This window comes from Bactrocera neohumeralis, chromosome 6 (genome assembly GCF_024586455.1).
Source record: "Bactrocera neohumeralis isolate Rockhampton chromosome 6, APGP_CSIRO_Bneo_wtdbg2-racon-allhic-juicebox.fasta_v2, whole genome shotgun sequence".
NCBI lineage: Eukaryota > Metazoa > Arthropoda > Insecta > Diptera > Tephritidae > Bactrocera > Bactrocera neohumeralis.
In genome coordinates, this window is record NC_065923.1 from 49,979,480 (window position 1) to 50,007,261 (window position 27,782).

The window sequence follows — 27,782 nt, forward strand, 5'->3', positions numbered from 1 at the left end:
AGATCCTAAAAATAAAAGAAACTAATATATATGCACCAAATTTAATAGATTTGAAAAATTACTCGCTTTTCTTGGGTGTCCATTTCTTTATTTTATCTTGTTTGTAAAACAGCTGGTTCAAAGCAAAATACTTTTTGTGTTGAGTTTTTTGTGCTTTTTTTCTTGTGAGGTTTGGATATCTATTTATATATCTGTAGTACAATCCGGCAGCCCTTCTATACAAGATTCAGAGAACGTATATTATAGAAAAGGTCCAACTACGGACCAGCGTGTGAACTGTCAAAAGCTAACAAAATGCGATGAGCGTGTTTCACCACAGCTAGCTCAGAAAGAGAAATTTTAACAGTTATGCGCGAACAGAGTTGAGCATTCCTCAAGCTGTCGTTGTCCACTCCTCAAATTCCCGATGTGTGGATAGTCGGAAGAACGGTTCCACATTTGAAACGGGGAAAATCGACTAAAAAAGGGAGGCCTATAACTCTTCTCTCCCCAGTAGTGAAGACACTTGAGGCCTTACCACTCCACACCTTCACTCACCACCTGAGCCTAGCAACACCACCAGCACGGCTGACGAAAAGTGCACAGCACCACTTAGCGTCATAAACGCCCAGATAATTCGTGGTCTTAACCAGAAACCACCCTGTGAAAGAACGATCCTCGTAGCGTTGGACTTGTCAAAAGAATTTGACACAGTAAGTCACACAACGCTACTGGAGGAGATTGAAAAAACTACGCTCCCTCCAGGACTGAAGAGGTGGACCTTGAACTATCTGAGCGGTTGTCAATCATTCCTACTATTTCGAGGAAAAAATTTAAAACTGAGAAGAAATAAACACGGGGTTCCGCAGGGCGGTGTCCTCTCCCCACCATTGTTTAACTTCAATATATCGAAACTCCCACAGCCACCAGAGATTTTAAGTGTAACTTTTGATACATCTGCTTCTTTACTCCTCATACGACTGCGATTATCGTCAAAACACAGAGTCACATCAAAATCCTCAAGTCGCTTGCCGGCAGCACATGGGGAAGAGACAAAGAAATGTTGTTGGCATCTTACAAGGCAATCGGTCGGCCGATCCTTAACTACTCCGCTCCAACATGATCGCCTGGATTCAGTGGAATGTAGACGAAGAAGCTTCAGGCTTGTCAGAATACTGCACTCCGGAATACGACAGTATGCTTCTTGATTTCTCCTATCGAACACCTTCATAGTAGGGCTCGTATGCTCCCAGTTAATAAGCATAATGAACTCCTCTCCAGGCAGTTCCTACTGGGATGCTTTCGGAGAAATCATCCCTACAGTCACCTGCTTGGGGTGGGACGCAATGCTTCCGACAGGTACTGACCACCATTCATAGTGGAGCCAACAACACCCTCACCGACTCCCTACCACCACCCTTCGCAGACGAAGAGCTTGAGTTGCCGCGAGAAACGAGAATGACACTTGCGCAATTTCTTTCTGGATACTATAGCAGGTTAAACTCCTACCTATCTAGAATAGACCCCGACATATCCAATACATGTCCTGCGTGCAATGAGTCTCCGCATGACTCTAGCCACCTCTTTGCATGCCCTGTCAACCCCATTCTTCTGACACTCCTCTCCCTTTGGTCCGACTCCGTCCAAACAGCATGGTTCTTGGACCTTGCGTTAGATGACGTCGACGGCAACTTGGCTAATTCTTACCATCCTGACAAAGACTAGGTACCCGCTAGTACAACAACAACAACATCATTGTCTAGTCAATTCTAGCAATTTATCGTCGATTTTATTTTGTTCTCGTAACCGTGTTCGTTACAATACATTGCTTCGTGATTGGTGACCGCATGGAGACTGATTGACAACAGCTGTACGATGTGTTAATATCGGAAGCCACTTATCGGCTTAAAACCGGTTTACTAACCAACACCGCTAACAGAGATTTCTGTTAAGGTTTTTATGATTTTCTTAAAGCGGAGATGACAATTCTAACCGAAACTCTTTTGTACGTGAAAAACGGTTAACTCTTTTTTACCCAAAAGCCTTATCAATTACTCGATGTGTATGTGGTAGATTCCGCGGTTTTAGATTGTGGAATTTTTGTGGTGAATTCCACAGGATTAATAAAAAAATTTTCAACCATCTTTGAAACTAAGTTATCTCCAATAGTTTACTAAGATTATTACTCTAATTAAAAAAAAATAATGAATTTCATTTCTTTATTACTTAATTGAGTTGAGGAGAAGAAAAATTAATTAATTTCTTTTATATAGAATTATATAAGAATTTATATAGTAAGAAACGTCTGGTTTGCATTATTTGCACAGTTGACGTTGCTATAATCTCTTTCGGTGTGTTTGAATTCGGTTCTGTGAAAACGAGTTCTTTCAAGTACCCATGTACATATTGTGGAATGTATTTATTGTAATATGGTCCATTTTTGCACATACAATTTTTTGTGTAAGCTGTTGTTGAATAAATAATATTTTAATGAGTTTGTTGGAGTGAAAATATATTTTCTTCAATAGTGTTTTGCAGATATAAAATTGTGAATAATGACGAGCTGTGTGAAGTATATGATATAATTGCAAGTGGTTCGCAGAAATAGGAATTATGTTATATATATTCACGAAGTGATAAAAAACGGATTCGTAATCAATCAACTTGTGAAAACATAAAATTCCTGACCAAAATATAATCTATAAAATTAATTAATTATTTCGAAATGCTGTAAAATGGTATAGCTTTTATAAATAAAGGTAAGGTTTGGTTTCTAATATTGTCATTATCTATATATATGTATATGCGAATGTTAGTCAATAAATCCATTTTAGAACATTTGAAGGAAAATACATTTAAACGCTATGCAAGCGTGGTTAAACTTTGAAAAGGCTTTGATTCTTATTGCAAAAGAAACGTATACCCATTAGAAAGAGTGAAGTGTGCGAGACATAGTGTATATGTACATAATAGTAACAAGTATGGAGGGTTAATTTGGTATGTAACCAAACATTTTATTCACTGACAACTTGTAAGGATCAAAGCCGGTGAAATATCTTCAGGTGTTCGTAAAGCTGTATATTAAAAAAGTAAAGAAGAGCTTAGTTCGGGTGTAAGAGAACATTGAGGGCAGAGAAAGAGGTGGGCTGATTGCATTATTTTGGGACATAACTTAGATATACTTGTGAATATATTTTATATAAATTTTATAAAAATAATTCATTTAGTAGTAATATTTAGTATATGGCAGTCCATTGTCTACGAATTAATTTTCATATATTTTCAGCATTAAAATATAGTACATCCAGTAAAACACGTCTAATTATTTACACTGATAATATTGATATAAACCCGGTAGCTTTAAGGTCTTATTTTAGGTATATGGAAAATAGGAATATTTGACCTGATGATAAATTCTTCCGGTATTACACATTATTGACAGAAAAAATACTGTGACTTTGATTAAGGCATCTCATATTCCAATTATCAATATACATAAAAGGAGTAAAATGAGCCGATCGATTGGAAAACCTTACTTAGACACATAAATACTCTCTCGATTTCATTAAAGTAGCTCATAAATTGGCCGATATATACAGAATAATGTGAATCAGATATTCAAAAATCTTTGTGTTATGTATATGTGGCGAAGTCAAGTATCGATGCGATTGAAACCATTTAGGGCATAAAGTATTCTTTCCGAATTTTAAAAATGCATTCCCAGAATGGCGGATATTTAGAAAAAACAGGTCATACCTTAAAGAAATTGTTTGCGAAAGGTGGTAAATTTAAAAGCAGCAAGCCTCGAATTCACTTTTAAATTGGGTATGAACGCATAGAGAAGATTTTCCAGATTAAGAAAATATAAAATTAAAAAGTACAATTATGTATATATTGGTCGTTCGAACACTGTGGTGAACTCAGTTTTTCCGCGTAAATCTTTTTTTTTTGTAATTGGTTTTTGTCTCGCTTCAGAAAATAACTGGTTGATAAAAGGTTGGGATTTTTCAAGAGAGTTATGATTATTGAATTGCTTATGAAATGTATCTCTGCCCGAATTTGGGGGTGCTATTTTAAACTCATCCCGATATATTCATTGTTGCTTGATTTGTATACTGAAAAGTGAAAGAATCAGACGGAAATTGTGTTTTATGGGAAACAAGCGTGCTTTTCATCCGATTTAATATATTTTCATATCGTACTATCGGAATGTCAGGACAAAACTATGTACCGTATTTGGTTGAAATTTGTTTAATTCATCAAAGGTGGATGGTGCTACGGCCATCATCCAAATTTGTCAACGGGTCCTAATAAGACCTCTCGTATCATCCTGGTTTAAATTTTAATGTCTGGCGCATTAGGAAAAGATATTTGTTCGAGTAAATTTTAGAAGCATTAAACCTTCTGGGGGCGGCCACACTTTTTTTCAAAAATTTTGGGTGAGGTCGGACTATAACCAAGCCTACTTACCAAATATAAAAAAATTTAAATTCCATACAATATTCTCACTTTAGAGTATCAAAGTGTTGCCAACGCCTGAAATATTTTAAGGTTTCTAAACCATAAAATTGCAAGAAAGTAAAATGTTTGGTTAAAGCTCAACTAAGCTTTACTTCCTTGTTTTTAAACCCAATTGTTAAAATAAAAATTTTAAATATTTTAAATCTGTTTGGGATTAAAAAAAATACTTAAAATTGGAAATTTTTAATGTAATAAAATTGCAAAATCGATTGTGATTCATGGATATAATATTATTATTCTTTCGGATGAATTCTATTGCCAGGTTAGGTCCCCTGAGTTTAATAGCACTTACCAATTTAAATAGGCCAAATAAACAAATAAGGTGTTACAAAGCCAGTATTGGCAATTAACGCAAAGATATACTTATTTGCTGATGTCCCTTAAAAATAAAATGTAATATCCTTTATAACTTTATTACACTATTTTTAGTTCACTTAAATTGTGTTTGCAACGTAATGAATTTTAACATGGCCAAAATGGAAATTGATGATGTGGTGGATTTGAGTCTTAGTTCCAGTCGGGATCCAGCACTTACTATAACCTCATCTACGATTCGAGACGCTCGTTCTTTAACACAAAATTCGACGACGTCACTCTCCAGCACTAATTTAGCAAACAATAATGGTAATAAAAAATGTACAGTAAAATCAATTATTAACTTTATTCGTTTTAGTAGAATTAACATTGCCCGAAGAAAATAAAGTTCAACGCCGTGTTCTTAGACCACGGACCGAACCTAAGTCCTATGCAGAGGCGCCAGATATTGTGTTATTACCTGCACGTTTGAATGGTCGCCAACATAATGGAAATATAGATTCCGAAACAGATGATGAAGATTCTGCATTATACGTTCCAATCAAAGAATTGTCTCCAGCTGAAATCGAAGAACGCGAAAAGGGATTACGAAAACTTCGAGAAGACTTACGAAATGAAGAAACAAAATTAGTGTTGCTTAAAAAGCTAAAACAGTCCCAACTGGTTATGAAGGAAAATTTGGCACTTACTCCCGCAGTATCTTCCAGTAATCCCCTAGCTATTATACCAAGTGCACTAACGTCCAAAGGTTCGTTGAGTGTAACTCCTACAAGTGTGGTGTCCGTTTCAACACACTCTAAATGCCGATCTAGTACAGTAAATATAAAGTAAGTATATATTGCTTTCTGTACTAAAATGTCTAATATCCTGTGTCAATTAAATTAAAGCACTACAAATAGCCGCAATACACCGTCGTCACCATCTACAATGTCAACATCATCGCCATCGTTTAACCGCGTGAATTCCTCTATTCTTCCGCATCCTCGTTCTTCTCTTCCAGGTGGAACAACGTTAACAACAGGAAATTCACCTTCATTGCACAGGGTTCATTCCGTTCGAATCTTCCAAACCTTACAATTACTCCTTCAGTTACAATCACCCCAACTACAGCCCCACCATCCGGAATTAAACCACGCAATGTGAGTAATTGTAATGTAATCGTTGCAGTAAGGGAGGGTTAAAAACTAGTTAAGAAACATACTCAGTTTCTGCCTTTAAGTTTTAATATCAAATATTTAAAATACGATATACAAAAAGGGAGGAAATATTATTAATTAGCTGGCGGCGCTGATGACGTTGTACAGAAATATTGAAATCACTTCAAAACTTTGAGACAAAGAAAACATTTAAGAAAATTTAAATGCTGCCAAATGCGTTAATTCTAATTAAACATATACATACATATATAGATATTATCTCAATAATAATACTTTTTTGACAGATTAATATATCTGAGAGTTCGAAGTTGTCTGGAATGATTAATAACGCAGTTTCAATAACACCCTCTGCAACTCACTTACAACAAAATCAACAGCAACAAGATTTAAAGGTATATCGAAAACTGTTATTTAAAAGTAAGCTCAAATACTCAAAATTTTGGTAACAATTTTAGAATGACCGCAGTACTTCACGTGATGAAGCATTGACCCCAGTACAGAGGCAAGCAGCTGCAAAATTAGCATTACGGAAACAGCTGGAAAAAACGCTTTTACAAGTAAGTCTCACATAACATTAACCAATATGGAATGGTGATCATATTTCTTCTCACAAAGTGAAAAATACGTTACACATAAATCATATTCTTCTTTATGCTTTTTTGACATTACCTATATTTTCCTTTTGCGTTGAGTAGGCCTTAATTTATCGCTCTTAATAATATATCTGACAGATTTCAACGCCTGCTTAAAAATTACACACCGACGACGATTTATGCAAAAAACGTTAAATTTTATTTAATATTAATGTGATGAATTGGGTATATGTTACTAATAGTAGATACTTTTATTATAAGCTGGAAAAAATGAATTTCTGAAAATACTTGAAAGGTTTATTATGTCGGCGGAAGACAAATATCTGCAAATAGTAAAATTGAAAGTAAACGATTTTAACCATTTTAAGCGAAAATATGAGCTGTTATAAAAAACACCTTTTCTACATTTTATTAAAATAACTCACATATTAGCCGATATACATATACGGTATAAAGTAAACTCGAAAATCTTTCTATTATGTATTTTGGGGATAGGAGAAGAGTTGACCCGATTCAACCCATTTTTGATACACATGCGTACTATTATTAGGAAAGGATTCTCTTTGACCGATATTTTCGGTTCGAAATTTGTACTTTGACCACTTAATCGGTCATAAGGTTGCAGACATCAAGGCACTATTCTCGAAAGTATTTATTTCCCGAAGTATTTATTGATGCTTGATTTGCATACTCGAAGGTGAAAGAATCAGATGTAATTCAAAATTGTGTTATATGGGAAGTAGACGTGGCGGACGGACGAACTGATAGACATTTACTAGGATTTCAGTTCCTCTAATCAGCCTGATCATTTATATATACATACATACATTACCTTATGTTTAACCCGGTTATTTTTAGGTGATATAACCGTAACAAGTTGCAAGAGTCCTGTCTGAAAAATATGTTTTCAGGAAGTTTTTAAACTTATTTTCTGCGGTTCTTAAGTTAGGCGTTGAATCAGTCCAATAATTCGGCATAATAGAGCTCAATGTAGATCCGTTATCCTAAATAAAAAGTTCTAAATGTTGAAGTGGATCAATGTGCATTGAGTATAAAGTGTCCAGCAAATCGAGCCATTTTTGCGAACATAACGTAAAGAGATTTGGTCGATTTTTTATATATGTATATATGTATATTGTTGTTTTCTATCAAACGCACTCATCAAACAAGCTGCGTGGTACTTGCGAAAGATTGCACATCTTAGGTAGTTGGTTAATTGTCTAGTTGCATTTCACTTTAAAGATGATCTGAAAAGATTTCAAAAGCTGATTTTGGACATTTGAATTCAAAATTTCTTTTATTTTGTAACCCGAAAATCTTAATTAAAAATAATTTTTAAATTTTTAGTCCAAAATATGAAAAAGCAAATAATTAAGAAGTAAAAAAAATAAATTAAATTGTTGTAAAATTAAAAGTTAAATGTGAATATGATTTTGTTACATACGCTTTCACGTCGAAACCACTTAACCGATCAACATAAGACTACTACTACGACATACTATGTACATATGTGTATATATACATACATATACATACATAAAGGTTATTGGATACTTTTGATTAAAATATATATTGTTTATTGATGATTTGTGAAAACATATCTTTTGGCCGATTTGATACTAAACAATTAAAAAAAAAAATAAAAAAAAAATTGTTTGTTGAAAAATTTTAAAATTTATAAATAAATGCCACGGAAGCATAAATCAAAGCTGTTTACATGTTCATCAAGGGCCTATGCAGAAAAATTTGCACGAAATCAATTCAGCTCACGCAGATCTGAGAAGATTACAAACAAGTAGGAAGTAGGTGTCGTTGTAGTCCGATTTAACTCATAATCACACTGTAACATAGGAATATCCGTAGAATGTCATAAACTGAGTTTTTTTGAAATCGGTCGGGCGGATCTCGAGATATGTATTTTTCATCCCGACTCTGTTAAAGCAGATCATACTATCTTGGGGGGTAAAATTTAATAACTCTGGCATATTTAGTTATTGATTTATCTAGCTTTTAGTTGTTTTCAACAGTACCGTTATATTATAATATATGCGCTAGGTGAATTTCGTTGTTGTAGCTAAGTGGTTTAAGAGATATGTATATATGTACATTAAACATATTAGAGGGCGCGACCAAGCCCATTTCCCACAGGTGCTCTAAAAGAAAATTGTTTTCAAATGATAAACTTTTTTAATGTGGTTCCGATGCTGGGATTAAAAATTAAAATCAGACAAGATGCTTGGAATTAAAAATTGAAAATAGAAAATTTTATTTTTTAAGTTGAATGTGTAAGTATCCGCTAACGCATTGAAGATGATGGTTCAGAGCGAGCTCTAGTTCAAAATGGTAGGACAAAAAGTACGCAAACGCGTAAAAATTTTAATTTTTCAAAATTTTTTTAATTCTTAATTATATACAATCTGGGGATTACATTGTATTTAATTTCTTAGTCCGGTATTTATGATTAATTTCTTTCTGCCCGGTATTTGGATTACACAATAAAAAGACATTTAATTGAAATGTTAATTGAATTAGTTCTTTTTTATGTTTTATCTGGTGTAAACATACGTAAAACATTTTAAATGATACCTATCATGTATAATTAGCAATATAAAAATGAGTATTTCACAAAACTTTAACTAAATACTAAAGTTAATCTTTTTTTTTTTAGATACCACCTCCAAAGCCACCTCCTCCAGAAATGCATTTCATTCCTAATCCAAGTAATACTGAATTTGTGTATTTACTGGGCTTGGAAACAGTTGTTGATTATTTAACAACCAACAACAAAAAACAAAATCCGATGATACCGCCTTTCCTTTGCGCACAGTGCAAAATCGATTTCACGCCAGTTTGGAAATGGGATAAACAAGGTAGGCTGTAGCAAGAAATGTTAACTTTTTTTAATTTTTTTGTTTTCTTATAGCAAACAAAGAAACAAAAGTAATTTGTGAGCAGTGTGTTACCACTAACGTTAAAAAGGCCTTGAAGGCAGAGCACACCAACAGACTAAAGCAAGCATTCGTTAAAGCTCTTCAACAGGTAAATTAGCCATTTAATAATATTTTAAAAAGAAAACTCCATCTAGTAATTTTTAAATATACAGGAACAAGAAATTGAGCAACGAATAACTAGTCAAGGAAGCACATCGCCTATAGATTCGCATAGTACTACGATATCAGCAACTCAACCATCATTTCAGCAACAACAACAACAACAACAACAGCAACAACTTCCACTTATACAGCTACATCAGCAACAACAAACTACCCCTAGCGCTCTAGCCAATTTGCCACCTTCCGTAACTGTCATTCCAACCAAATGTCACACACCTACACCAAGTGTAGCATCTCGACCGACACCGCCACCGTGTATCCAACAAACACCAACCCCTCCTCCATCCAATACGCCGCGTTCGTCACGTAATCAACAGATGACATCACAATCAACCTCAAATTCATCAAACCAAATGCAACAGCGTGAGCGAGAACAAGTTCAACAACAGCAACAACAATATGATAAGTATACTAACGCAGCGCTGGCCGCTGCTGCTGCTCAATTGAGTGCTCTTGGCAGTTTGCCTGGTTTAAACAACCTTGCTGGGTTGGGTAATATTGGTCAATTGGGTAACTTCCCATCATTAGGAGGCTTAGCGAACATCTCGACTTCAACAGCTAATCCTTCTACTAGTGGACTGGGTAATGCGTCACCAGCAGCTCAAGCCGCTGCATTCCAAGCGTTTCAGCAACAATTGCTTCGAGGTAAGTTGGCAGCCATTTTGAAAGCCTAGAAATTCAAATAATAATATCTTTTCTAATAATCCAGCTCTGGGTCAAGGACTAGCTGCCAATCCTCAGCACATGATGCAGTTTACACCACTGCTTTACTCGTATCAAATGGCAATGGCTCAGGCTCAAGTTGCAGGTACAATATTTTATATTAACACCCATATTATGTCTGACGACTAGCGCTAGCCGCTAACAAACAAAATGTTCATTATTTATGTCATTAGCAGTAGTTGATTTCACTATGAGTATATTTTAGCCATGAAATAGCTTCTCATGGAGTCTATTAGGCATTTGCAACTTCAATATATTAATGAATTGTTTGTATAAGTTACGTAATTGATAATTATTTATATTTTTAGCTTATACCAACAAGAAGAATTCTTCTTCCACGTCGTCAAAGAATCAATCGTCTAATTTGGCTGATATACAACGTGCTGCTGAGCTTCAGAGGCAATACTTAATGGAAATGATACCACAACCACAGGCCCCGGGATCAAGTAACAATCGTCAAAATAATTGGAAAACTTAAATTATTATTACATAATACTGGTTTTGTCTATCATGATAACACATTTTATAATGTTATTATGACAAGGGAATTTAAAATGAAGCTGACTGTAATCATCATTAATTCGTCGAGTATACGTTCACGAACTATTGACACGCGTGAATTTATAAATCATCGAATAAGAGTTTACTTAATATTTAGTTTTTTTGTATTGTATATGCCCACATATTTTAGTTGAAAGTATGTAGTTTCTTCTAGGACTATATAATGATTTGATTTTGTAATGTTAAATAGTTATTGATTTAATTAATATTTATTAAAAGAATTGGAAGTATATTAGCAAATACAAAATTTGATGATAACAATGAAATTTGAATAAAAGTTCGAAAGAAGCTCAATACATAACTACTAAAATAAATACTGTATTTAATATTCCAGCTTATAAATAAAAATGTTCACTTAAAACCGTACATTCAATAACTTTAAACATACAATTGGTAAGTTGTTGTGCAGAGTATAATAGATTCTTTCGTTCACCTAATGCTTGTTTGCAGCACCTAAGACCCCGATTATACAAGGCTACTGGAAATAACTGCCGGCATACTTGCGCTGTATACTAATAACAAGACATGTTTTAGCGAATGACGATTAGCGGCAATACACTTGAAAACGCAGCACCCATTAAACATTTTCAGAAAGCTTAAGTATATAAGCCCCTGCATCAAAATAATCATTAGTGTTTAGTAAAGTGCATTCGGCGATGTTTACGATGAGGGAAATTAGTTTCATTAACTTTTGTGTGCGGAATCAAATTTCTGGTGCCGAAACGTTCAGAATGTTGGAAAAGGTCTTCGGTGCTAGTTATTTGTCGCGAGCAAGTGTTATTGATTGGTACAAATTATTCAATGAGGGTCGAGAACGCGTTGACGACGAACCATGTCCAGGATGGCCATCAACATCAACTGATGATCAACACGTCAATAAAATAGAGGAATTAGTATGCTTGAGAATCGACAAATTAAGAGTCAGAGATCTTACTGGCATCTATGGAATACCGAAAGGATCAGTGAAAACCATTTTGAAAAATCATTTGGTGAATCCACGATTGGTTCCAAATTTGGTTTTTTTTTTGGAAAAGCAAAGCTGGGTTAACGACTGTGAAACACTGCTTTCCGACTACCAGGATGTCAGGAAATCTATTATTACTTGGGATGAGTCTTGGATCTATGCTTACGACTCGAAAACAGAAAAAACTACATCAAAGCAGTTCAAAAATCAAGGTTATGTTGACAGTTTTCTTTGATTAGTATATAATAGGTTGTCAAAAAAGTCTTGCGGTATTTTCGCTAGTTGGCGCTGCAAGCGCGTAGTTCTAGTTTCATTCGTCGCATCGGGTCATGCTATACCTGTTTGGAAAGCTCATTTCACGCGCTAACACGTGTTTGATTGATTGTCGTTTCTTTTAAGTCGTTCGTGATTTATAGCGAAACATGGAACAAAATAAAGAGAAAATACGGCATATTTTACAGTACTACTACGATAAAGGCAAAAATGCATGTTAAGCCGCCAATAAAATTTGTGCAGTTTATGGACCCGATACAGTTTCCATTTCCACCGCACAACGATGGTTTCAACGTTTTCGTTCTGGTGTAGAGGTGGTCGAAAATGCGCCACGCTCCGGAAGGCTTGTCGTCGAAAATTGCGATAAAATCGCTGAATTGGTCGAAAGAGACCGGCAAAGTAGCAGCCGTAGCATCGGTCAAAAGCTGGGCATGAGTCATCAAAAATTCATTTAAATTTCAATAAAAAAAAAAATCAATAAAAATACCGCAAGACTTTTTTGACAACCAATTATTAAGAATTTTAAAATTATGAACAAAGTCATAGTAGTATAACACGCTTCACAAATACAAAAGATTCATTACAATAACTTGATGCCAAATTTCGTGACTGCGGGGATGTTCGAGCAAGCAAATGACTGCATATTGCGACACTGTTGTTTTTCTGCAGATACTTATACTAACGTTTTTGCGTCGAATATGGTGTCTATATTTATATCTCTTCATACTAAAAAGTTTTCTATACAAGCCTTTGATTCTGATCGTTCAGTTTTAATGACAGCTATGTGCTATAGCAATACGATCTGTACAATTTCTTCAGATATTGCACTATTGCCTTCGACAATAATCCATTTCAAAATTCTTGAAGATATCCCGTAAAATGAAAAAGTTTTCCATACGTACACAGCCATATGCTATAGAAGTACCCTATCGCCGATTCCGACAAATGAGCATCTTATTGCAATGTCAACATATTCAAGCAACCAGTCCAAATCGAAAAAATTAAAAAACTTGCTCCGAAATATGTTTAAGTTTTGAGAAAGTTACTACATCTGCTGGAAGACGTTCCATTGCAGATTTGCCCATTACAGATTTGCAGTAAAATAAAGTTTTCATGTTATTGAAGTGTTAACATATTCATACAAACAGGACATTTCGAAAAAATTACACGTGCTCCGAAATAGATCCAAAAGCAATTTTCCTGTAAAATTTCTAATTTCTTTTTGAGAAAGTTACTGCATCCGCTGGAAAACTTCCCATTACAGATTTCCAGTAAAATAAAGTTTTTATGTTATTGAAGTTATTGTTTTACATGCGTTTGTTTCATTCAATTAAACGGAAGAGAGTGGTATTAGTTACAGATATTACTTGAAAGCTTAACTTAAGTTACAGTGCCATGGATTCTTCGCAGGGTTGCAATTAAATTGTTCCGTTCTCTCCAACACCTCCCCTCGAAGAATTTTGATTGCATTATAATTTATTAACATTTATTCGTCATGCCCATATTTTCGATGCATTTGTAGTGTTTTTCCATAGGCAATGCTTTGGTAAGGACATCAGCTGTCATATCCGCTGTTGGCATAGTATAATTCAAGTTGATATCGCCGCTTTGATGCTTCTCGCGTATGAAGTGATGACGTACAGCTATGTGCTTAGTTCGTGAATGGAATGCAATGCTCTGGACTATCTTTTGTGCACTTTCGTGCTTAAACCCGATCTCATTCACCATTTCTCGTAAGTACATTGCCTCTTTTGTAGCTTCACTCAAAGCCATGTATTCGGATTCGGTACTTGAAAGTGATACTGTCTTCTGCTTGCGGGCTTCCCAGAATATTGCGGCTCCAGCCAATATAAAAGCGTAACCGCTATATGAACGTCTATCGGTTAAATTACCACCCCAATCAGCATCGACGACTCCATACAATTCTTTATCTGTCTGCTCATAAAGTAAGCCATAATCTAAAGTCCCTCTTAAATATCTCAATACTTTTTGATTTTTGTTTCAATATAAATAAACATGGACCGCATTTAGATGCATTAAATCCTATTTGTCTTAGTTTATTCGTTAATTTTTGATACCATTGAAAACCAGACTGTCGTAACCCATATAAAGATTTGTGTAGTCTACATACCGGATATTTGGTTTTCGATATTGACTTCTGCCAATTTTCTGCTGTACGTCGTATTTCTTAAGCTTTAGCCTTTTTTATGTGTGTCGGATATCCAGCTGCTACCTTTTTAAGGATTACATCTAAGTATTCAGGTATTTCCATATATACTGCTTCATCTAGGTCACCGTTCAAATAAGCAGTCATAACATCCATTTGATGTATTTGAAGATTCTTTTGGGTTGCAATTGCAGCCATCATTCTGATTGATGTCAATCTCGTAACTGGGGAATAAGTGATATTGAAATCCTCCCCTGGACGTTGCGAGCACCCGTTTGCTACCGTGCTTTTTTAACATTGCCTTCTTTTGTACAAAACACAAAACGATTCCCAATAACTTTTCGTCCTACAGTTGGATCTACTATGTCAAATGTTTTGTTTGAAATTTGAGCCATATATTCATTTTCAACGGCACGCAGCCACATATTCCATTATTCACTCTTTATAGCTTCTTGAAAAGTAGTTGGATCATTTACTAGTGATATATTTGCATATTCACATTCTTCAAAATCTACACTAGATTCAGATTCATTATCAGTCCTCTTAGTTGTGACTTCTTGAAATTACTTCTTGGGCCGTCCACGGGTTCCACTTCGAATTAGCTTTGATCTACCTTTGCCCCCTTTCGGAACGATTGATTCAGTATTTATGTTTTCATTTTCACTTTCGCTTGAAGACCCCTCAATTATTTCCTCAGATTCAACTATACTTTCATCTTTTCGTATATAGAAATCTATCTCCACAGATCCATCTTCAGAGTACATATTTATCATCATTTCTATCAAAAGTTTCATCTAAAAATTTCACATCTCGACTGACTACAACCCTCTTCTTTTGAGGAGACCACAATTGATAAGCTTTAGTTTCATTCGAATAACCTCCTAACATTTTAAACCAAATGGTCTGAAGTGAATGACTGTGGGAGTTTTACCTGAACACATCTTAATAGTTTTGAAATTCGCTACTCATATACTCCAACCTGTTGTCTGTCTGAAGTGTTTTAACTTTCCCTGTATACGTTTGCGCCATATTCTTAAAAATTTTAAATTTTATAATATAAATTAAACGGAAAAGAGTGTTATACATATATACATACATACGTGCTCCAAAATATGTTTAAAAGCAATTCTGTAAAATTTCTATTTTCCGTTTGAAAAAGTTACTGTATCTACTGGAAAACGTCCCATTATAGATTTCGAGTAAAATAAAATTTTCATGTTATTGAAGTGTTAACATATTCATGAAACCAGTGCAATTCGAAAAAATTACACTTGCTCCGAAATAGTTCCTAAAGCAATTTTCCTGTCAAATTTGTATTTTCCATTTGCGAAAGTTGTTGCATCTAAAAACTTTGTGTATGGTACTTCTTACAAGAATTTATCGGTGTCTTTCCCCACCGAGCGCTGAAATCCTCCCTCTACAAAGTACCTCAATGCAGCAGCAAGCTTTATTTCAGTCACAACGGATGACGGATGTATTTGTGGTTGGACATCATTAGTTGCATAAGAAAGTAGATATTGCAAATGAACGTAATCGGACCAGGCCCAAAAAATGCTATTAATCGAAAAATAATATAGTGATATAACTAAATTCCACAATAAGACAAAGTAGTGCCCAGGCAGGTTGTCGGGTGCCGCATGCGTGCGCCAACCAAGAGCTACCACCTCCTAATCCAGGGTGTTATGCGACTCCCGTGCCCATTGGATGATTTGCAGCCAGGAGGTTAATTCGGCTGTAGTATCGAACGGAGCCTCCCCACACCGGGCCGGATTGGGGAGTAACTGTGGCCTTACCGCGTCAAGGGGCTCTGGCGTGGCGGACCTTCTAGTTCCCCATTAAAATAATAGACCCGACAGCTCACCCTGTTGAGCCAAGGGTCGTAAGGAAAAGATGAGCACAATAAAACCTAAACAAACAAACCCGGAAAAAAGGCAACAAACGCGGAAAACGGACTCGGACAACGATAAGGAAACTGGTGCAGCAGCGAGCAAAGGAGGTCAAGGAGCTGGGCGGAAGTTCAGCTTCCTTGACGCTCTCTCGCCGGAGGAGCGGGCGCTGTTTGAGGAGCATGCCAGGGAGGATGACGACGACATGCCCTCATGCAGCGGCGCTCGCCTGGCGAGGGGACCTGATGACGCGGTAGCAGCAACGAGCGCCGCCATAACCCCCACCAGAAGGCGGAGCGGGTCGGACTCGTGTGAGTCACATCGGGCAGAGCCCGACGGCGCTCGTAGTGGACGGAGGAGGTGGCGCAGAAGAGGTGGGCAACGCCCTCTCCCAGAAGCTGGCAAACCTGGCGGATGTGACGATCCGCAGAGGAAAGGTATGAGTGGTGCTAGTATGAAGTGTTACCTGCGCTACCTCCGAGAAGGAGGTAGCGGAGGCTATGGCAAAAAGCAGGAGCAAAGGGAGCAACGCATCCCCAAGTAAGGTGCGTGGCAGGACCGCGACAGCTCGCGCGCAAGACGGCAGGGCCAGCAATCGGGGCCCGGACAGTGCTGCACGGCCAGCAGGGCGTGGCGGTGGTAGGGCAGCGCCCTCGGTCACGTACGCTCAAGCTGCAAAGCGTAAGAGCGGCCAAATCACGCCGCAGGAGCCCCCCAACTCCAAAAGACAGAGGGGAAGCAACACAAAGGCAGCCGGAGGCCAACCTTCCGAATCGGCACCCCACCGGGTGGAGGAGGGGCGGCGCAGATATGCGGATGCTGTCAAAGGCATCCGCATGGCTGTACTGCCTCAAAACTACCCGGCGGAGCTGCTAACACCGGAGGAGCTTACCGCGCTCCAGGACCTCCTTATGGAAGAGGTGTTCAGGGGAGCTGAATACGCGGCATCCTTCCTGGGAGTAGATTTTAAAGGTGGGATGATACAAGTGGACTGCAACAACGAGAGGTCCGCAAACTGGCTGCGGGAGTTCGCTCCAAAGCTGGGGGACTGGAAGGGTCCTGTCCTCTGCGTGAAGAGGGCGGAAGATGTGCCAATCATGCACAGCATGACTATGTTCCTCCCTCGATGCGGGGACAAACCCTATGAGTTCGCCTTAGGTCTGGTGAAAAACCAGAACCTGGGCCTCAGCATATCGTCCTGGCGCATCGTTAGCAGCAAGGTGGAAAAAGTAGGCGATATGATAGGTTGGAGACTGAACCTGTATATCGATGACGAATCGTACAAATACGTTCGGGCAGCGAGCTTCCGCCTGTTTTACAGGTTTAGCACGGTGGTCATGCGGCCCCACAAGTCTGCAACCACTGGCAGCAAGGGAGCAGAGAAGGCTGAAACGGAAAAAAGCGGGGGTGTCGAAAAACAGGCAGAGACTGTGGAACCCCCGGATGCAGCAGCAATGCAGGTCGACGAGATGGCGTCCCAGCATAGTGGAAGCCGGACTGGACAGGCAATGCCAGCAGCGTCCATCGACGTCCCGGATGCTAGTTCCTGCGGTCAGGGAGCAGAGCTACCCTCCACGCAGGAACTCCTTGAAGGGTTAGGAGACCCACCGGACGGCAGCGTGATTGACGGCGGGGAAGAGGTTATACCCTTCCTCGAACCAATACTATAATGGCCGTCAACACGGAAATTGCCCAGGTGAACCTGCACCACGCGGCGGCAGCCTCGGCTGTCATAGTGAACAGGTTCACAGTGGAGAAGCTGGGCATACTGCTGATCCAAGAGCCTTGGGTCCATAGAGGAGAGGTTAAAGGCCTAGTTGTCAGGAATAACATTGAAGTCTTTTGTATTTCAGAGTTCCTGACGCAGGATCTGGTGGCGGTGCAAGCCAGGGACTTCGTCCTGGCTTCAGCGTACTTCCCAGGAGGTACCCACGGCACCCCCGGAGATGGTGGAAAGGCTGGTGGAGCATTGCAGAAGACACAGGCTTCCCCTAATAATTGGGTGCGATGCAAACGCCCACCATGTGGAATGGGGCAGTACGAACTGCAACTCAAGAGGTGAGTCCCTTTTAGAATACATAATAGGAAGCAACTTAGTGATAGAGAATGTGGGGTGTGAACCCACTTTCATTACTATAAACAGGAGGGAGGTACTGGACCTCACCTTGAGCAATGAGCCTGCAAATGGGTTGGTCTCGCAATGGAGGGTCTCTACGGAGCCCTCCATGTCAGACCACAGAATTTTAAGGTTCACGCTAAGGGTAGAGGTCAGAAAACTTCCCCCCAGACGCAACCCTCGGAAGGCGAACTGGGATGCCTTCAGGGATATACTAAGTGTGGAATTGAGCAGGGGGGGGCAGACTGATAGCAGCGTGTCAGGCCCAGGCTTAGAGATTAGGCTATCTAAGCTAAACGAGTCTGTCATTAACGCTTATCATGGCAGCTGCCCCCTTAAAGTGACCACTGACAGGCGAAATAGTCCCTGGTGGTCAAGGAAACTATCAGACCTCCGGAAAAAAGTACGCAGCCTATTCAACAAAGCGAAACGTACGGGGGTCTGGGAAGAATATAGGAGCTATCTCACTTTATACAATAAGGAGATCAGGTCTGCAAAGCAGGCTAGCTTCAGGAGATTCTGCGAGAACGTTAGCTCAACGCCGGAGGCGGCCCGGCTGCATAAAGCTCTGGCCAGAGGCACAAACGACGCAGTAGTTGCAATAAAAAGAGGAGATGGGACATTCACGACCAGCGCAGAGGACAGAGCGACGGAGCTTCTGCGGGCGCACTTCCCGGAGACGGTTCAGGTGGACCAGTGTCTACCTGTGATCGAACACAGGCCATCCCGCGAGGATTGGAGTATCGCAAAACAGCTTTTTACGGCGGACTCGATCCGGTGGGCAATGGCCTCGTTTGAGAGATTCAAGTCTCCGGGAGTGGATGGTATTTTTCCAGCGCTGTTGCAACAGGGGGAGCAGTATTTACTGCCCCACCTGATTCGGCTGCTGAGGGAAAGCCTCGCAATGTCGTACATCCCTGAAGTATGGAGGACATCGAAGGTGATCTTCATACACAAGGTAGCTACTCATTAGCGAAATCCTTCAGGCCAATCAGTCTAACGTCCTTCCTACTAAAAACCATGGAGAAGATCGTGGACCATGAAATAAGGTCGACAGTGCTAAAGAGAGCACCCCTGCATGCGGCTCAGCATGCCTACAGAGCGGGTAGATCCACCAACACTGCTCTGTACCAGATGACCTCTGAAATAGAGAGTTCACTGGAGCATGGAGAGGTGATGCTTTGCGCGTTCTTGGATATCGAAGGTGCCTTTGACAACACGTCTCATAAAAGTGTAGCCAAGGCACTGGAGAAAGGAATGTGGCAGCACCGGTGCGCAGATGGATTGAAGCTGTATTGCGTACCAGAGTTGCTGAGACCACAGTAGGTGATAAGAGGATTCGTCTTGGCACAACAAGAGGCTGCCCACAGGGAGGTGTGTTATCACCCCTGCTATGGAGTCTAGTCGTAGACGACCTATTAGTACTGCTAACTAACAATGGGATCCGCTGCCAAGGGTATGCGGACGACATTGTAATTATAGCAAGAGGCAAATACGAGGACACTCTCTGTGACCTAATACAAAGAGGTTTAAACCTGGCGAAGATGTGGTGTAAGGAGGTTGAATTAAACATCAATCCCTCCAAGACGACCGTAGTCCCGTTTACGAGACGTAGGTCCTTACCCGGTCTCAGGAATCTCACACTTGGGGGCAGAGACGTCGAGATGACCAGCAGTGTCAAATACCTAGGTTTGATGCTAGACTCTACCTTGCGGTGGAAGCAGCATGTGAACCTGACCCTGGTCAAGGCAACAAAAGCTTTAATGGTGTGCAACCGGCTGGCGGGCAAGTCCTGGGGCTGCAAGCCAAGGATCCTCAGATGGTTGTACACCATGATAGTGCGACCAATAATCACTTACGGGGCGGTGGCCTGGGCCTCAATAGCGTCGCAGACTTCGGTTATGACCAAGCTATCGAAGCTGCAGCGGCTAGCCTGTGTCTGCATGACGGGCGCAATGCGCACTTGTCCAACGGCAGCACTGGAGGTTCTGATGGAGCTTACTCCGCTTCATTTGGTTATTGGTCAGGTAGCCAAGCACACAATTCTGCAAATAACGGCAGAGGGGTGGGGCAAAGGTAAGGTAATCTCGTTCCAGAGGATGGAAAAGATAAGCGGCGATGTACCATCAGCCGTCCTCCCGAGGGACGGCACTACGAAAACAGTTAACTTCAAGAAGAAGTTCAAGGTCATCCTCGGCAGCAAAGACGAGTGTAATAATTCCAATCTCGAACTGTTGCTGAGGAATAGTACGCTGAGGTGGTACACCGACGGCTCGAAATGTCAGAGGGAATCGGTGCGGGGATTGCGGGTCCACGCACTAGGCTCTCGATACCCATGGAGCATTTTCCAGGCAGAAGTCTTTGCCATAAGTCGGTGTATAGAAATAAACCTCCATCGCAACTATCGCAATGAGAGAATAGCCATTCTCAGCGATAGTCAAGCGGCGCTAAAAGCGATCTCTTCTTACGAAATCAAATCGCTATTAGTGCAGGAGTGCAGGGAAAGGCTGAACAGCCTTGCAGAACGTAACCAGGTACACCTAATCTGGGTGCCTGGTCACAGAGGTATAGCCGGTAATGAACTGGCGGATGAGCTAGCCTGCTCCGCAGCCTCCACCAAGATGGTGGGACCAGAACCTTTTATTGGGGTAGGTCCACATACCATAAAGGAGCTACTTCGCAAGGAAGAAGGAGTGGGCAGAGAGGAGCATTGGCGGCAAACGCGTGGCATGAGACATGCAAAGTTGCTGATAGGAGGATACAATCTGAACAGGTTCAAAGTTATAATAAACCTCCCCAGGAACAAACTCAGGCTACTGGTCGCATGGTACACCGGCCACTGTAAATTGAATAGGCACATGTACAACATGGGCCTATCCTCTTGCGTTAACTGCCGGTTCTGCGACATGGAGCCTGAAACCCCGGAGCACCTGCTGATTGACTGCACAGCAGTCTGCAGACGCAGGGCTAAGGCCCTAGGATCAATGATTCCGGATAGGGATCGCATAGCCTCACTAGCGCCCAGTAGTCTATTGAACTTCATCAATGCGCTGGGGCTAGGTGAGTCTATGTAAGCCAGGAGAGGGAACAATAGACCAAAGGTCGCGGTGCATTCCTCATGTATTAATCAATCAAGTAGTGTTATTTGGTAGTACATCGAATCCAATATGTTGAAAAACCAAAAAATCTCATATTTTTAAAACAACTAAAGCAAAATCAATCAAATCTACTTAAAATAAATACATTTTTTGCTATCCTTTTAGACAGTGTGACAACAGATGAAACTGTCTGTCCACCTCCCCTTTAACGGTTGTGTTAAAAACAAACGTTATGATGGGTGGTTTGAGAGAAGTCACATAATATTAGACAATTTGTGAGATATATGTATGTACGTCTAAGTATTATTGAAATTCGGACAGAATCAGAATCAGTGTCTCAGAAATGGGCAAAATGTGAGTCAACACTTCCCTTGGCCATTTATATCTAACATAAAGATTTGGGTCTTTTTTTTAGCAAATTTACTAGAGTATTGTATTTATTTTTTACGCTATTAGACAGTGTAGACTTCAGCGAGCATAAAGATTCCTGATTTAAAAAATTTATATTATGATTTGAGATGTTTTGAATGAAAATTAGAGTTTGTATTCGATATAACGTTGATATAAGGAGGAGAAATACATATTTTAATTAAAAAATGCAGATTTTCGAGAATTAAAATTTTTTTGTGGAATATTATTACTTTTTATTTTTATTTAATTTTTTCACATACATTTTCAGGTTATGTGAAAAAAGTCTACCATATATGTATAGAAAAGTTATAGTTATAGGTAATGAAACCTAAAACAATTACTTATAACTTTTTTGTATAGGTATCGTAGTTTTACCGGAAATTGAGATAATCAATACTCCCACGTTCCTCTAAGCGACCCCAGATCGCCCGTGAATTATTTTTCCCTTAATGTTTACTAATTTATCTTTCGTTTCCGATGAGTTTCAATCTATTATGAATTCTACCAAGAAGCTGATGTACCATTTTTAAGGAGCAGTCGCTAAGGCTAGGTGTGTTTTTATAATTATTAGTGAATTTTTGGCTGAAAACATAACTTTTACGATGCTGCCTAATTCACCAGACATCGCTCCGTGAAACTTTTTCCTATTTCCAAAAATAAAGAGAATGTTAAAGAATCGTCGTTTTACAAGATGGATGAAAATTGCCTGAAGAGCTAAAGATTAACCCAAAAATGGAGTTTAAGAAGTGTTTCGGCGATTGGAAGAATCATAAGGGTATAATATCGAATGGGGACTCTTTTGAAGGTGGTTATTTTGAAGGGTATAACATTAATGTAAATATAAAAAAATATGTAAAAAAGTAAGGTAGCGCTAAGATCGGGTGCGACCGAACATTTTATACTCTTGCAACTTGCAAGAATCAGGGGATTATATAACTCAATTGACCGACATATTCGGCATAAGGTTTGTTAAAAAACGAAAATCATTATACATAGTATATGGAAGTAGGGGGTAGTATCGACCCGATTTTATTTATTATTACCAGTACCACATGCTATTATCTTACCACATACTAATATAATGTTCCCTGGGTTCCATTAAGGAACCCCACATACTATCACCAATCGGATGATTGAAAATCCTGATAATAGTTATTTGGGGGTAAGGTCAAGTTTTACGCCCAATTTTATCTATTTTAGGCACAAATATACACAGTTATGAGGAACCACATTTTGTAATTTTCATTGAGATAACTCAAATATTGGCCAATATATACAGCGTAAAGCCACCGGGTGGTTCGAAGATCTTTATATTAGATATATGGGGGCTCAGGGAAATATTGCGCCGATTCAACCCATTTTTGGCCCACAGCGTCACTATTGTCAAGAAAGGATTCTCTCCGAATTTCAATTGTACATATATCCCATACATTGACCGAATTTTCGGTGAAAAGTCAACTATATATACTGGAGTCCACATATTCGGTACTTATGGGATTGAACAGTTTTGGTTGGATTTGGCCACTTTTTGATCATAAGGTGGCATATTTTAAACTATTTATTGATGCAAAATTGTATCTCAATATAATAGGGCCATAAAGCCCTCAAAAAGCTTTTACCCGCAGGTTCCCCTCATTACTGTGCCAAATTATTAATTAATATATAAAATATGAATTTAGTGCTTAGTTATGACACTTTATATGTTTTAGATTAATGGCGATTTGTGGGCGTGGCAGTGGTCCGATTACGTCCATCTACGAACTTGTAATTTTTTTTTTTACTGAAGAACCTGCCAAGTACCATGAGGATATCTAAGTTTTACTGAAGTTACAGCTCGCAAGGACGGACGGGCAGACAGACAGATAGTCAACCGAATTTTAAGGTTTCTCGTCATCCTGGTCATTTATATACTATATACATACATATATAACCCTATCTCTTTTAGTTTTAGGTGATACGTACAACCATTAGGTGAACAAAACTATAATACTCTAGCAACCATAATATAAAATTTATTTCAGATAGAAAGTTGACTAGCGCTGGTACCATCTGGTTCGCGGTGGCTGACTCAAAATGAGATAAAGGTGACGAGTAGAGTTGAAATCCGGATGTCTGTCTGTCCGTCCGTCCGTCTGTCCGTCCGTCCGTACAAGCTGTAACTTGAGTAAAAATTGAGATTTCATGATGAAACTTGATACACGTATTTCTTGGCTCCATAAGAAGGTTAAGTTCGAAGATGGGCAAAATCGGCCAACTGCCACGCCCACAAAATGGCGGAAACCGAAAACCTACAAAGTGTCATAACTAAGCCATAAATAAAGATATTAAAGTGAAACTTGGCACAAGGGATCGCATTAGGGAGGGGCATATTTGGACGTAATTTTTTTGGAAAAGTGGGCGTGGCCCCGCCCCCTACTAAGTTTTTTGTACATATCTCGGAAACTACTATAGCTATGTCAACCAAACTCTATAGAGTCGTTTCCTTCAAGCATTTCCATATACAGTTCAAAAATGGAAGAAATCGGATAATAACCACGCCCACCTCCTATACAAAGGTTATGTTGAAAATCACTAAAAGTGCGTTAACCGACTAACAAAAACCGTCAGAAACACTAAATTTTACGGAAGAAATGGCAGAAGGAAGCTGCACCCAGGCTTTTTTTAAAAATTGAAAATGGGCGTTGCGTCGCCCACTTATGGATCAAAAACCATATCTCAGGAACTACTCCACCGATTTCAATGAAATTCAGTATATAATATTTTCTTAACACCCAGATGACATGTACGAAATATGGGTGAAATCGGTTCACAACCACTCCTTCTTCCAATATAACGCTATTTTGAATTCCATCTGATGCCTTCTCTGTATAATATATAGTACATTAGGAACCAATGATGATAGCGGAATAAAACTTTACAAAAATACGGTATTTGAAAAATATGTAAATGATGGATAATGAAATCTCGATTATCACTTTATCATGCGAGAGTATAAAATGTTCGGTGACACCCGAACTTAGCCCTTCCTTACTTGTTTTTATTTATACATCATCAGTGGTGTGGCTCCGAACTTAATTTATTGGTCACCCCTGTTTTAAAGTATGTTTTTTATTAATGACAAACGTAAATGAAAGCAACTGCGCCCTTCTCATAGATCCAATGTACCCAATATCGTAATTTTTGTTTTCCAGTCGACTTTGTGTGTAATGCAAATGAAGAATCTAACTATGATGATTATCTTTCTTCATTCCTTTGCGATCTTAAACCCAATATATGAAACTGTTTGCTTTTGCGTTGAAGTGTTGATGTTTATGAATTGTAAAATTTATATATTTCTCCAAAATATTGAAAGAAATTTAAGAAGGTCTTGATTATAATTATATGTCGTATTGACAGTGGCGTAGCTACAACTTCGGGCGCCCGGGGCCAAAGATGTTCTGCCGCCCCCCTTTATCTACCTACCTATAAGTTTCATGAGGTGGTTCGAACAAAAGTGAATTTTATTTATTAAGTATATAAAATTTAGGAACTAGAAGCCACGCAAATTCTGAAGTTCCAAAATTCTCACAATACGGGTTTTGAGGGAATTTATAGTAAATTTACAAGACCTCTTATTAAAAGCCATAGAAAAAAAACCCATTTTCGGCCTCTATCTTGTACACTTTTGACACAATTTGCAGGAATTTTTGCCCGAATTGGAGTTTTTAAATACCATTTTTGAAAATTTGGAGAAATAAAAGTATTTGTTACATTCAAAGCATAGGGTAACTGTGAGAGTGACACGTCTCGACGACAGAGTAAAAATAAATATACTGTATTTTATGTCACTCCTACGTCGCAATGTGTTGCTCTCACAGTTTACCCTATGCTTCAACTGTGACATATCCGTTGGTTTCTCAAAATATGTTCGGTTAAAGAACTATGAAATTTTTTTGTATGTACAAAAATAAATTAAATTAAATTACAATGATATGATATGTGATTTTGCAGCGATCGAAGCTAGAAAAGTGCATCTTTAAGTTCTATCACTATTTTTAAGAAAGATATAAGACAAATTCAAAGACTGAAGAGTATTCGAGTAAAAATTAATATTTTTCATTGTTATTCAGATTATTACATTGTGAGTGTAGAACTCTTTATCTTTTATAATAAATTTTGTAAAAAAAATTTGTTGAAGTATTTTTCTGAATATTAAAAAACAGCGAAGATCGTTTTGCCGCCCCCAAAACCCCCCCTAGCTACGCCACTGCGTATTGAGAATTGGAAAGTGATATACGAATTTAAATATTTTATAACATAAAAGCAATAACGAACTGACCTTCCACTAATTTAGAGTTGAGTTTGTTAACTATTAAAACTATTTCCATTTAGTATGACACCATTTGAGAAGGATCCCTTTTTGTTAGGCAACCTCAAAATTATTGAGTTAGATGTGAGATTAGAAGGAGGAGGAGGGTATCGATGGATATCTGCCTGTTCACGACGAAAGTTGAGTAAAAATGTAATTGTAACTTACCCCTTTTCTATTTTTTATCTATTTCAAACGTTGCCTAAACTTTTTACTTTTATTTTTAAATATTGTAGAAACATACATATTTAGATCTACGTGCCTCTGACGCCGCACGTGTTAAATCGACTGTTGGATTTGTGGCCAGTTCAGTTTGACCGGATACACCTTAACCCACTTCGGTTTGTTAGGTTTTTGGAACTTATATACCTATGTAGTATATCCTCACGTAAATGTGAGAAAGTTTAGGCATTAAGATGGAGAGTACTGTATACACAACCAAATCTACTTTTACTTAGTGTCAATGAGTTGTTTTTACACAACGTAATTAGTAACAAAATAATGTTTTATATTTAAGCATACGAATATATACATATGTAGATTGGTGTTGGTATTGGTATTGTTATACATATGTATATTCGTACATACCTTACTTTCGCTTCAACTGCCTCACACTAATTTTGCCACAAATCTACGATTTGCACTATTTATTTACCTACCTTTTAGAAAGCTATACGTACACATGCTGCTATTCTTTTGCCGTCAGTTTCGACCGAAAGCACGTTCCAAACATTTGTAGGTACATATTTGTAAGTGTGCATATGCAGATAGTTCTCGCTCACGTCTCCATTAATAATAGGTGGATGGGAAAAGCGTTGAAAGTTCTGAGTAGTATTAATGTTAGCAAACTGGACAGGAAATAAAAGTGTGAAAGCTGCATGCTTTCGTCCACTTTTTCACATAGCTTGTGATCTAAAGAGGATGGTATGTATGTATGTGTTTTTGTTGCACTAGTAGTTTTAACTAACACTTCGAAAGGAGGATTTTCCATAACTTTTCTGTTTGCCGTCGCCGAAGCTACCAGCCAAATTACGAGTTTCAAAAGCCAATGGCGCCAACTTTTGAAAAAGAAACTTATTTTTTTTGTACTTGTATTGTACTAAATGGAGAACAATTCGAATTCAAGAAAAGTAAACGAAAGAAGTAAAAATAAAATGGTCATACAAAACCTAAAAATAGCCTCAACTGATAAAGAAGGTAAGTTATGCATTCAGCAACACACTCCTTCATGCAAGTGGACCACTGGTCAGCAAAAGTTTGTCGTACTTATTTTTTCTTACCCACGCATGTTACACAGAATATAATAGTTTTGTTCACCTAACAGTTTTTGTGACACCAAAAACGAAACGAGTTAGAGTAGAGTTGGGTAGATCAAAATTATCAGTTCGTGCAAAAGATAACTTGAGTAACATAGAGATATCTTTCTGAAAGTTGGAAAGTTGTTGCCTCCAACTCTGTGGAGGATTGTATTGTAAAGCGTGCTAAAATTTAGCATTTGTTGCAGAATTTCATAAAAGGAAGAAAATACATATATGTATGTGATTTACAATTTTGAAA

At 38.5% G+C, this 27,782-nt stretch overlaps 1 protein-coding gene across 1 annotated transcript; it reads left to right on the forward strand.

Annotated features, from left to right (window-relative positions):
- Positions 1 to 4,926: 4,926 nt before the first annotated feature.
- LOC126763447 (transcriptional repressor p66-alpha) lies at positions 4,927 to 11,066 on the forward strand. The gene is given in 11 exon segments (XM_050480962.1): positions 4,927 to 5,124; positions 5,174 to 5,642; positions 5,703 to 5,863; positions 5,866 to 5,954; positions 6,257 to 6,364; positions 6,428 to 6,529; positions 9,234 to 9,435; positions 9,489 to 9,604; positions 9,669 to 10,323; positions 10,388 to 10,486; positions 10,710 to 11,066. Coding segments are annotated over 11 exon segments (2,340 nt in total). The 5' UTR covers positions 4,927 to 4,955; the 3' UTR covers positions 10,880 to 11,066.
- The last annotated feature ends 16,716 nt before the right edge of the window (positions 11,067 to 27,782 follow it).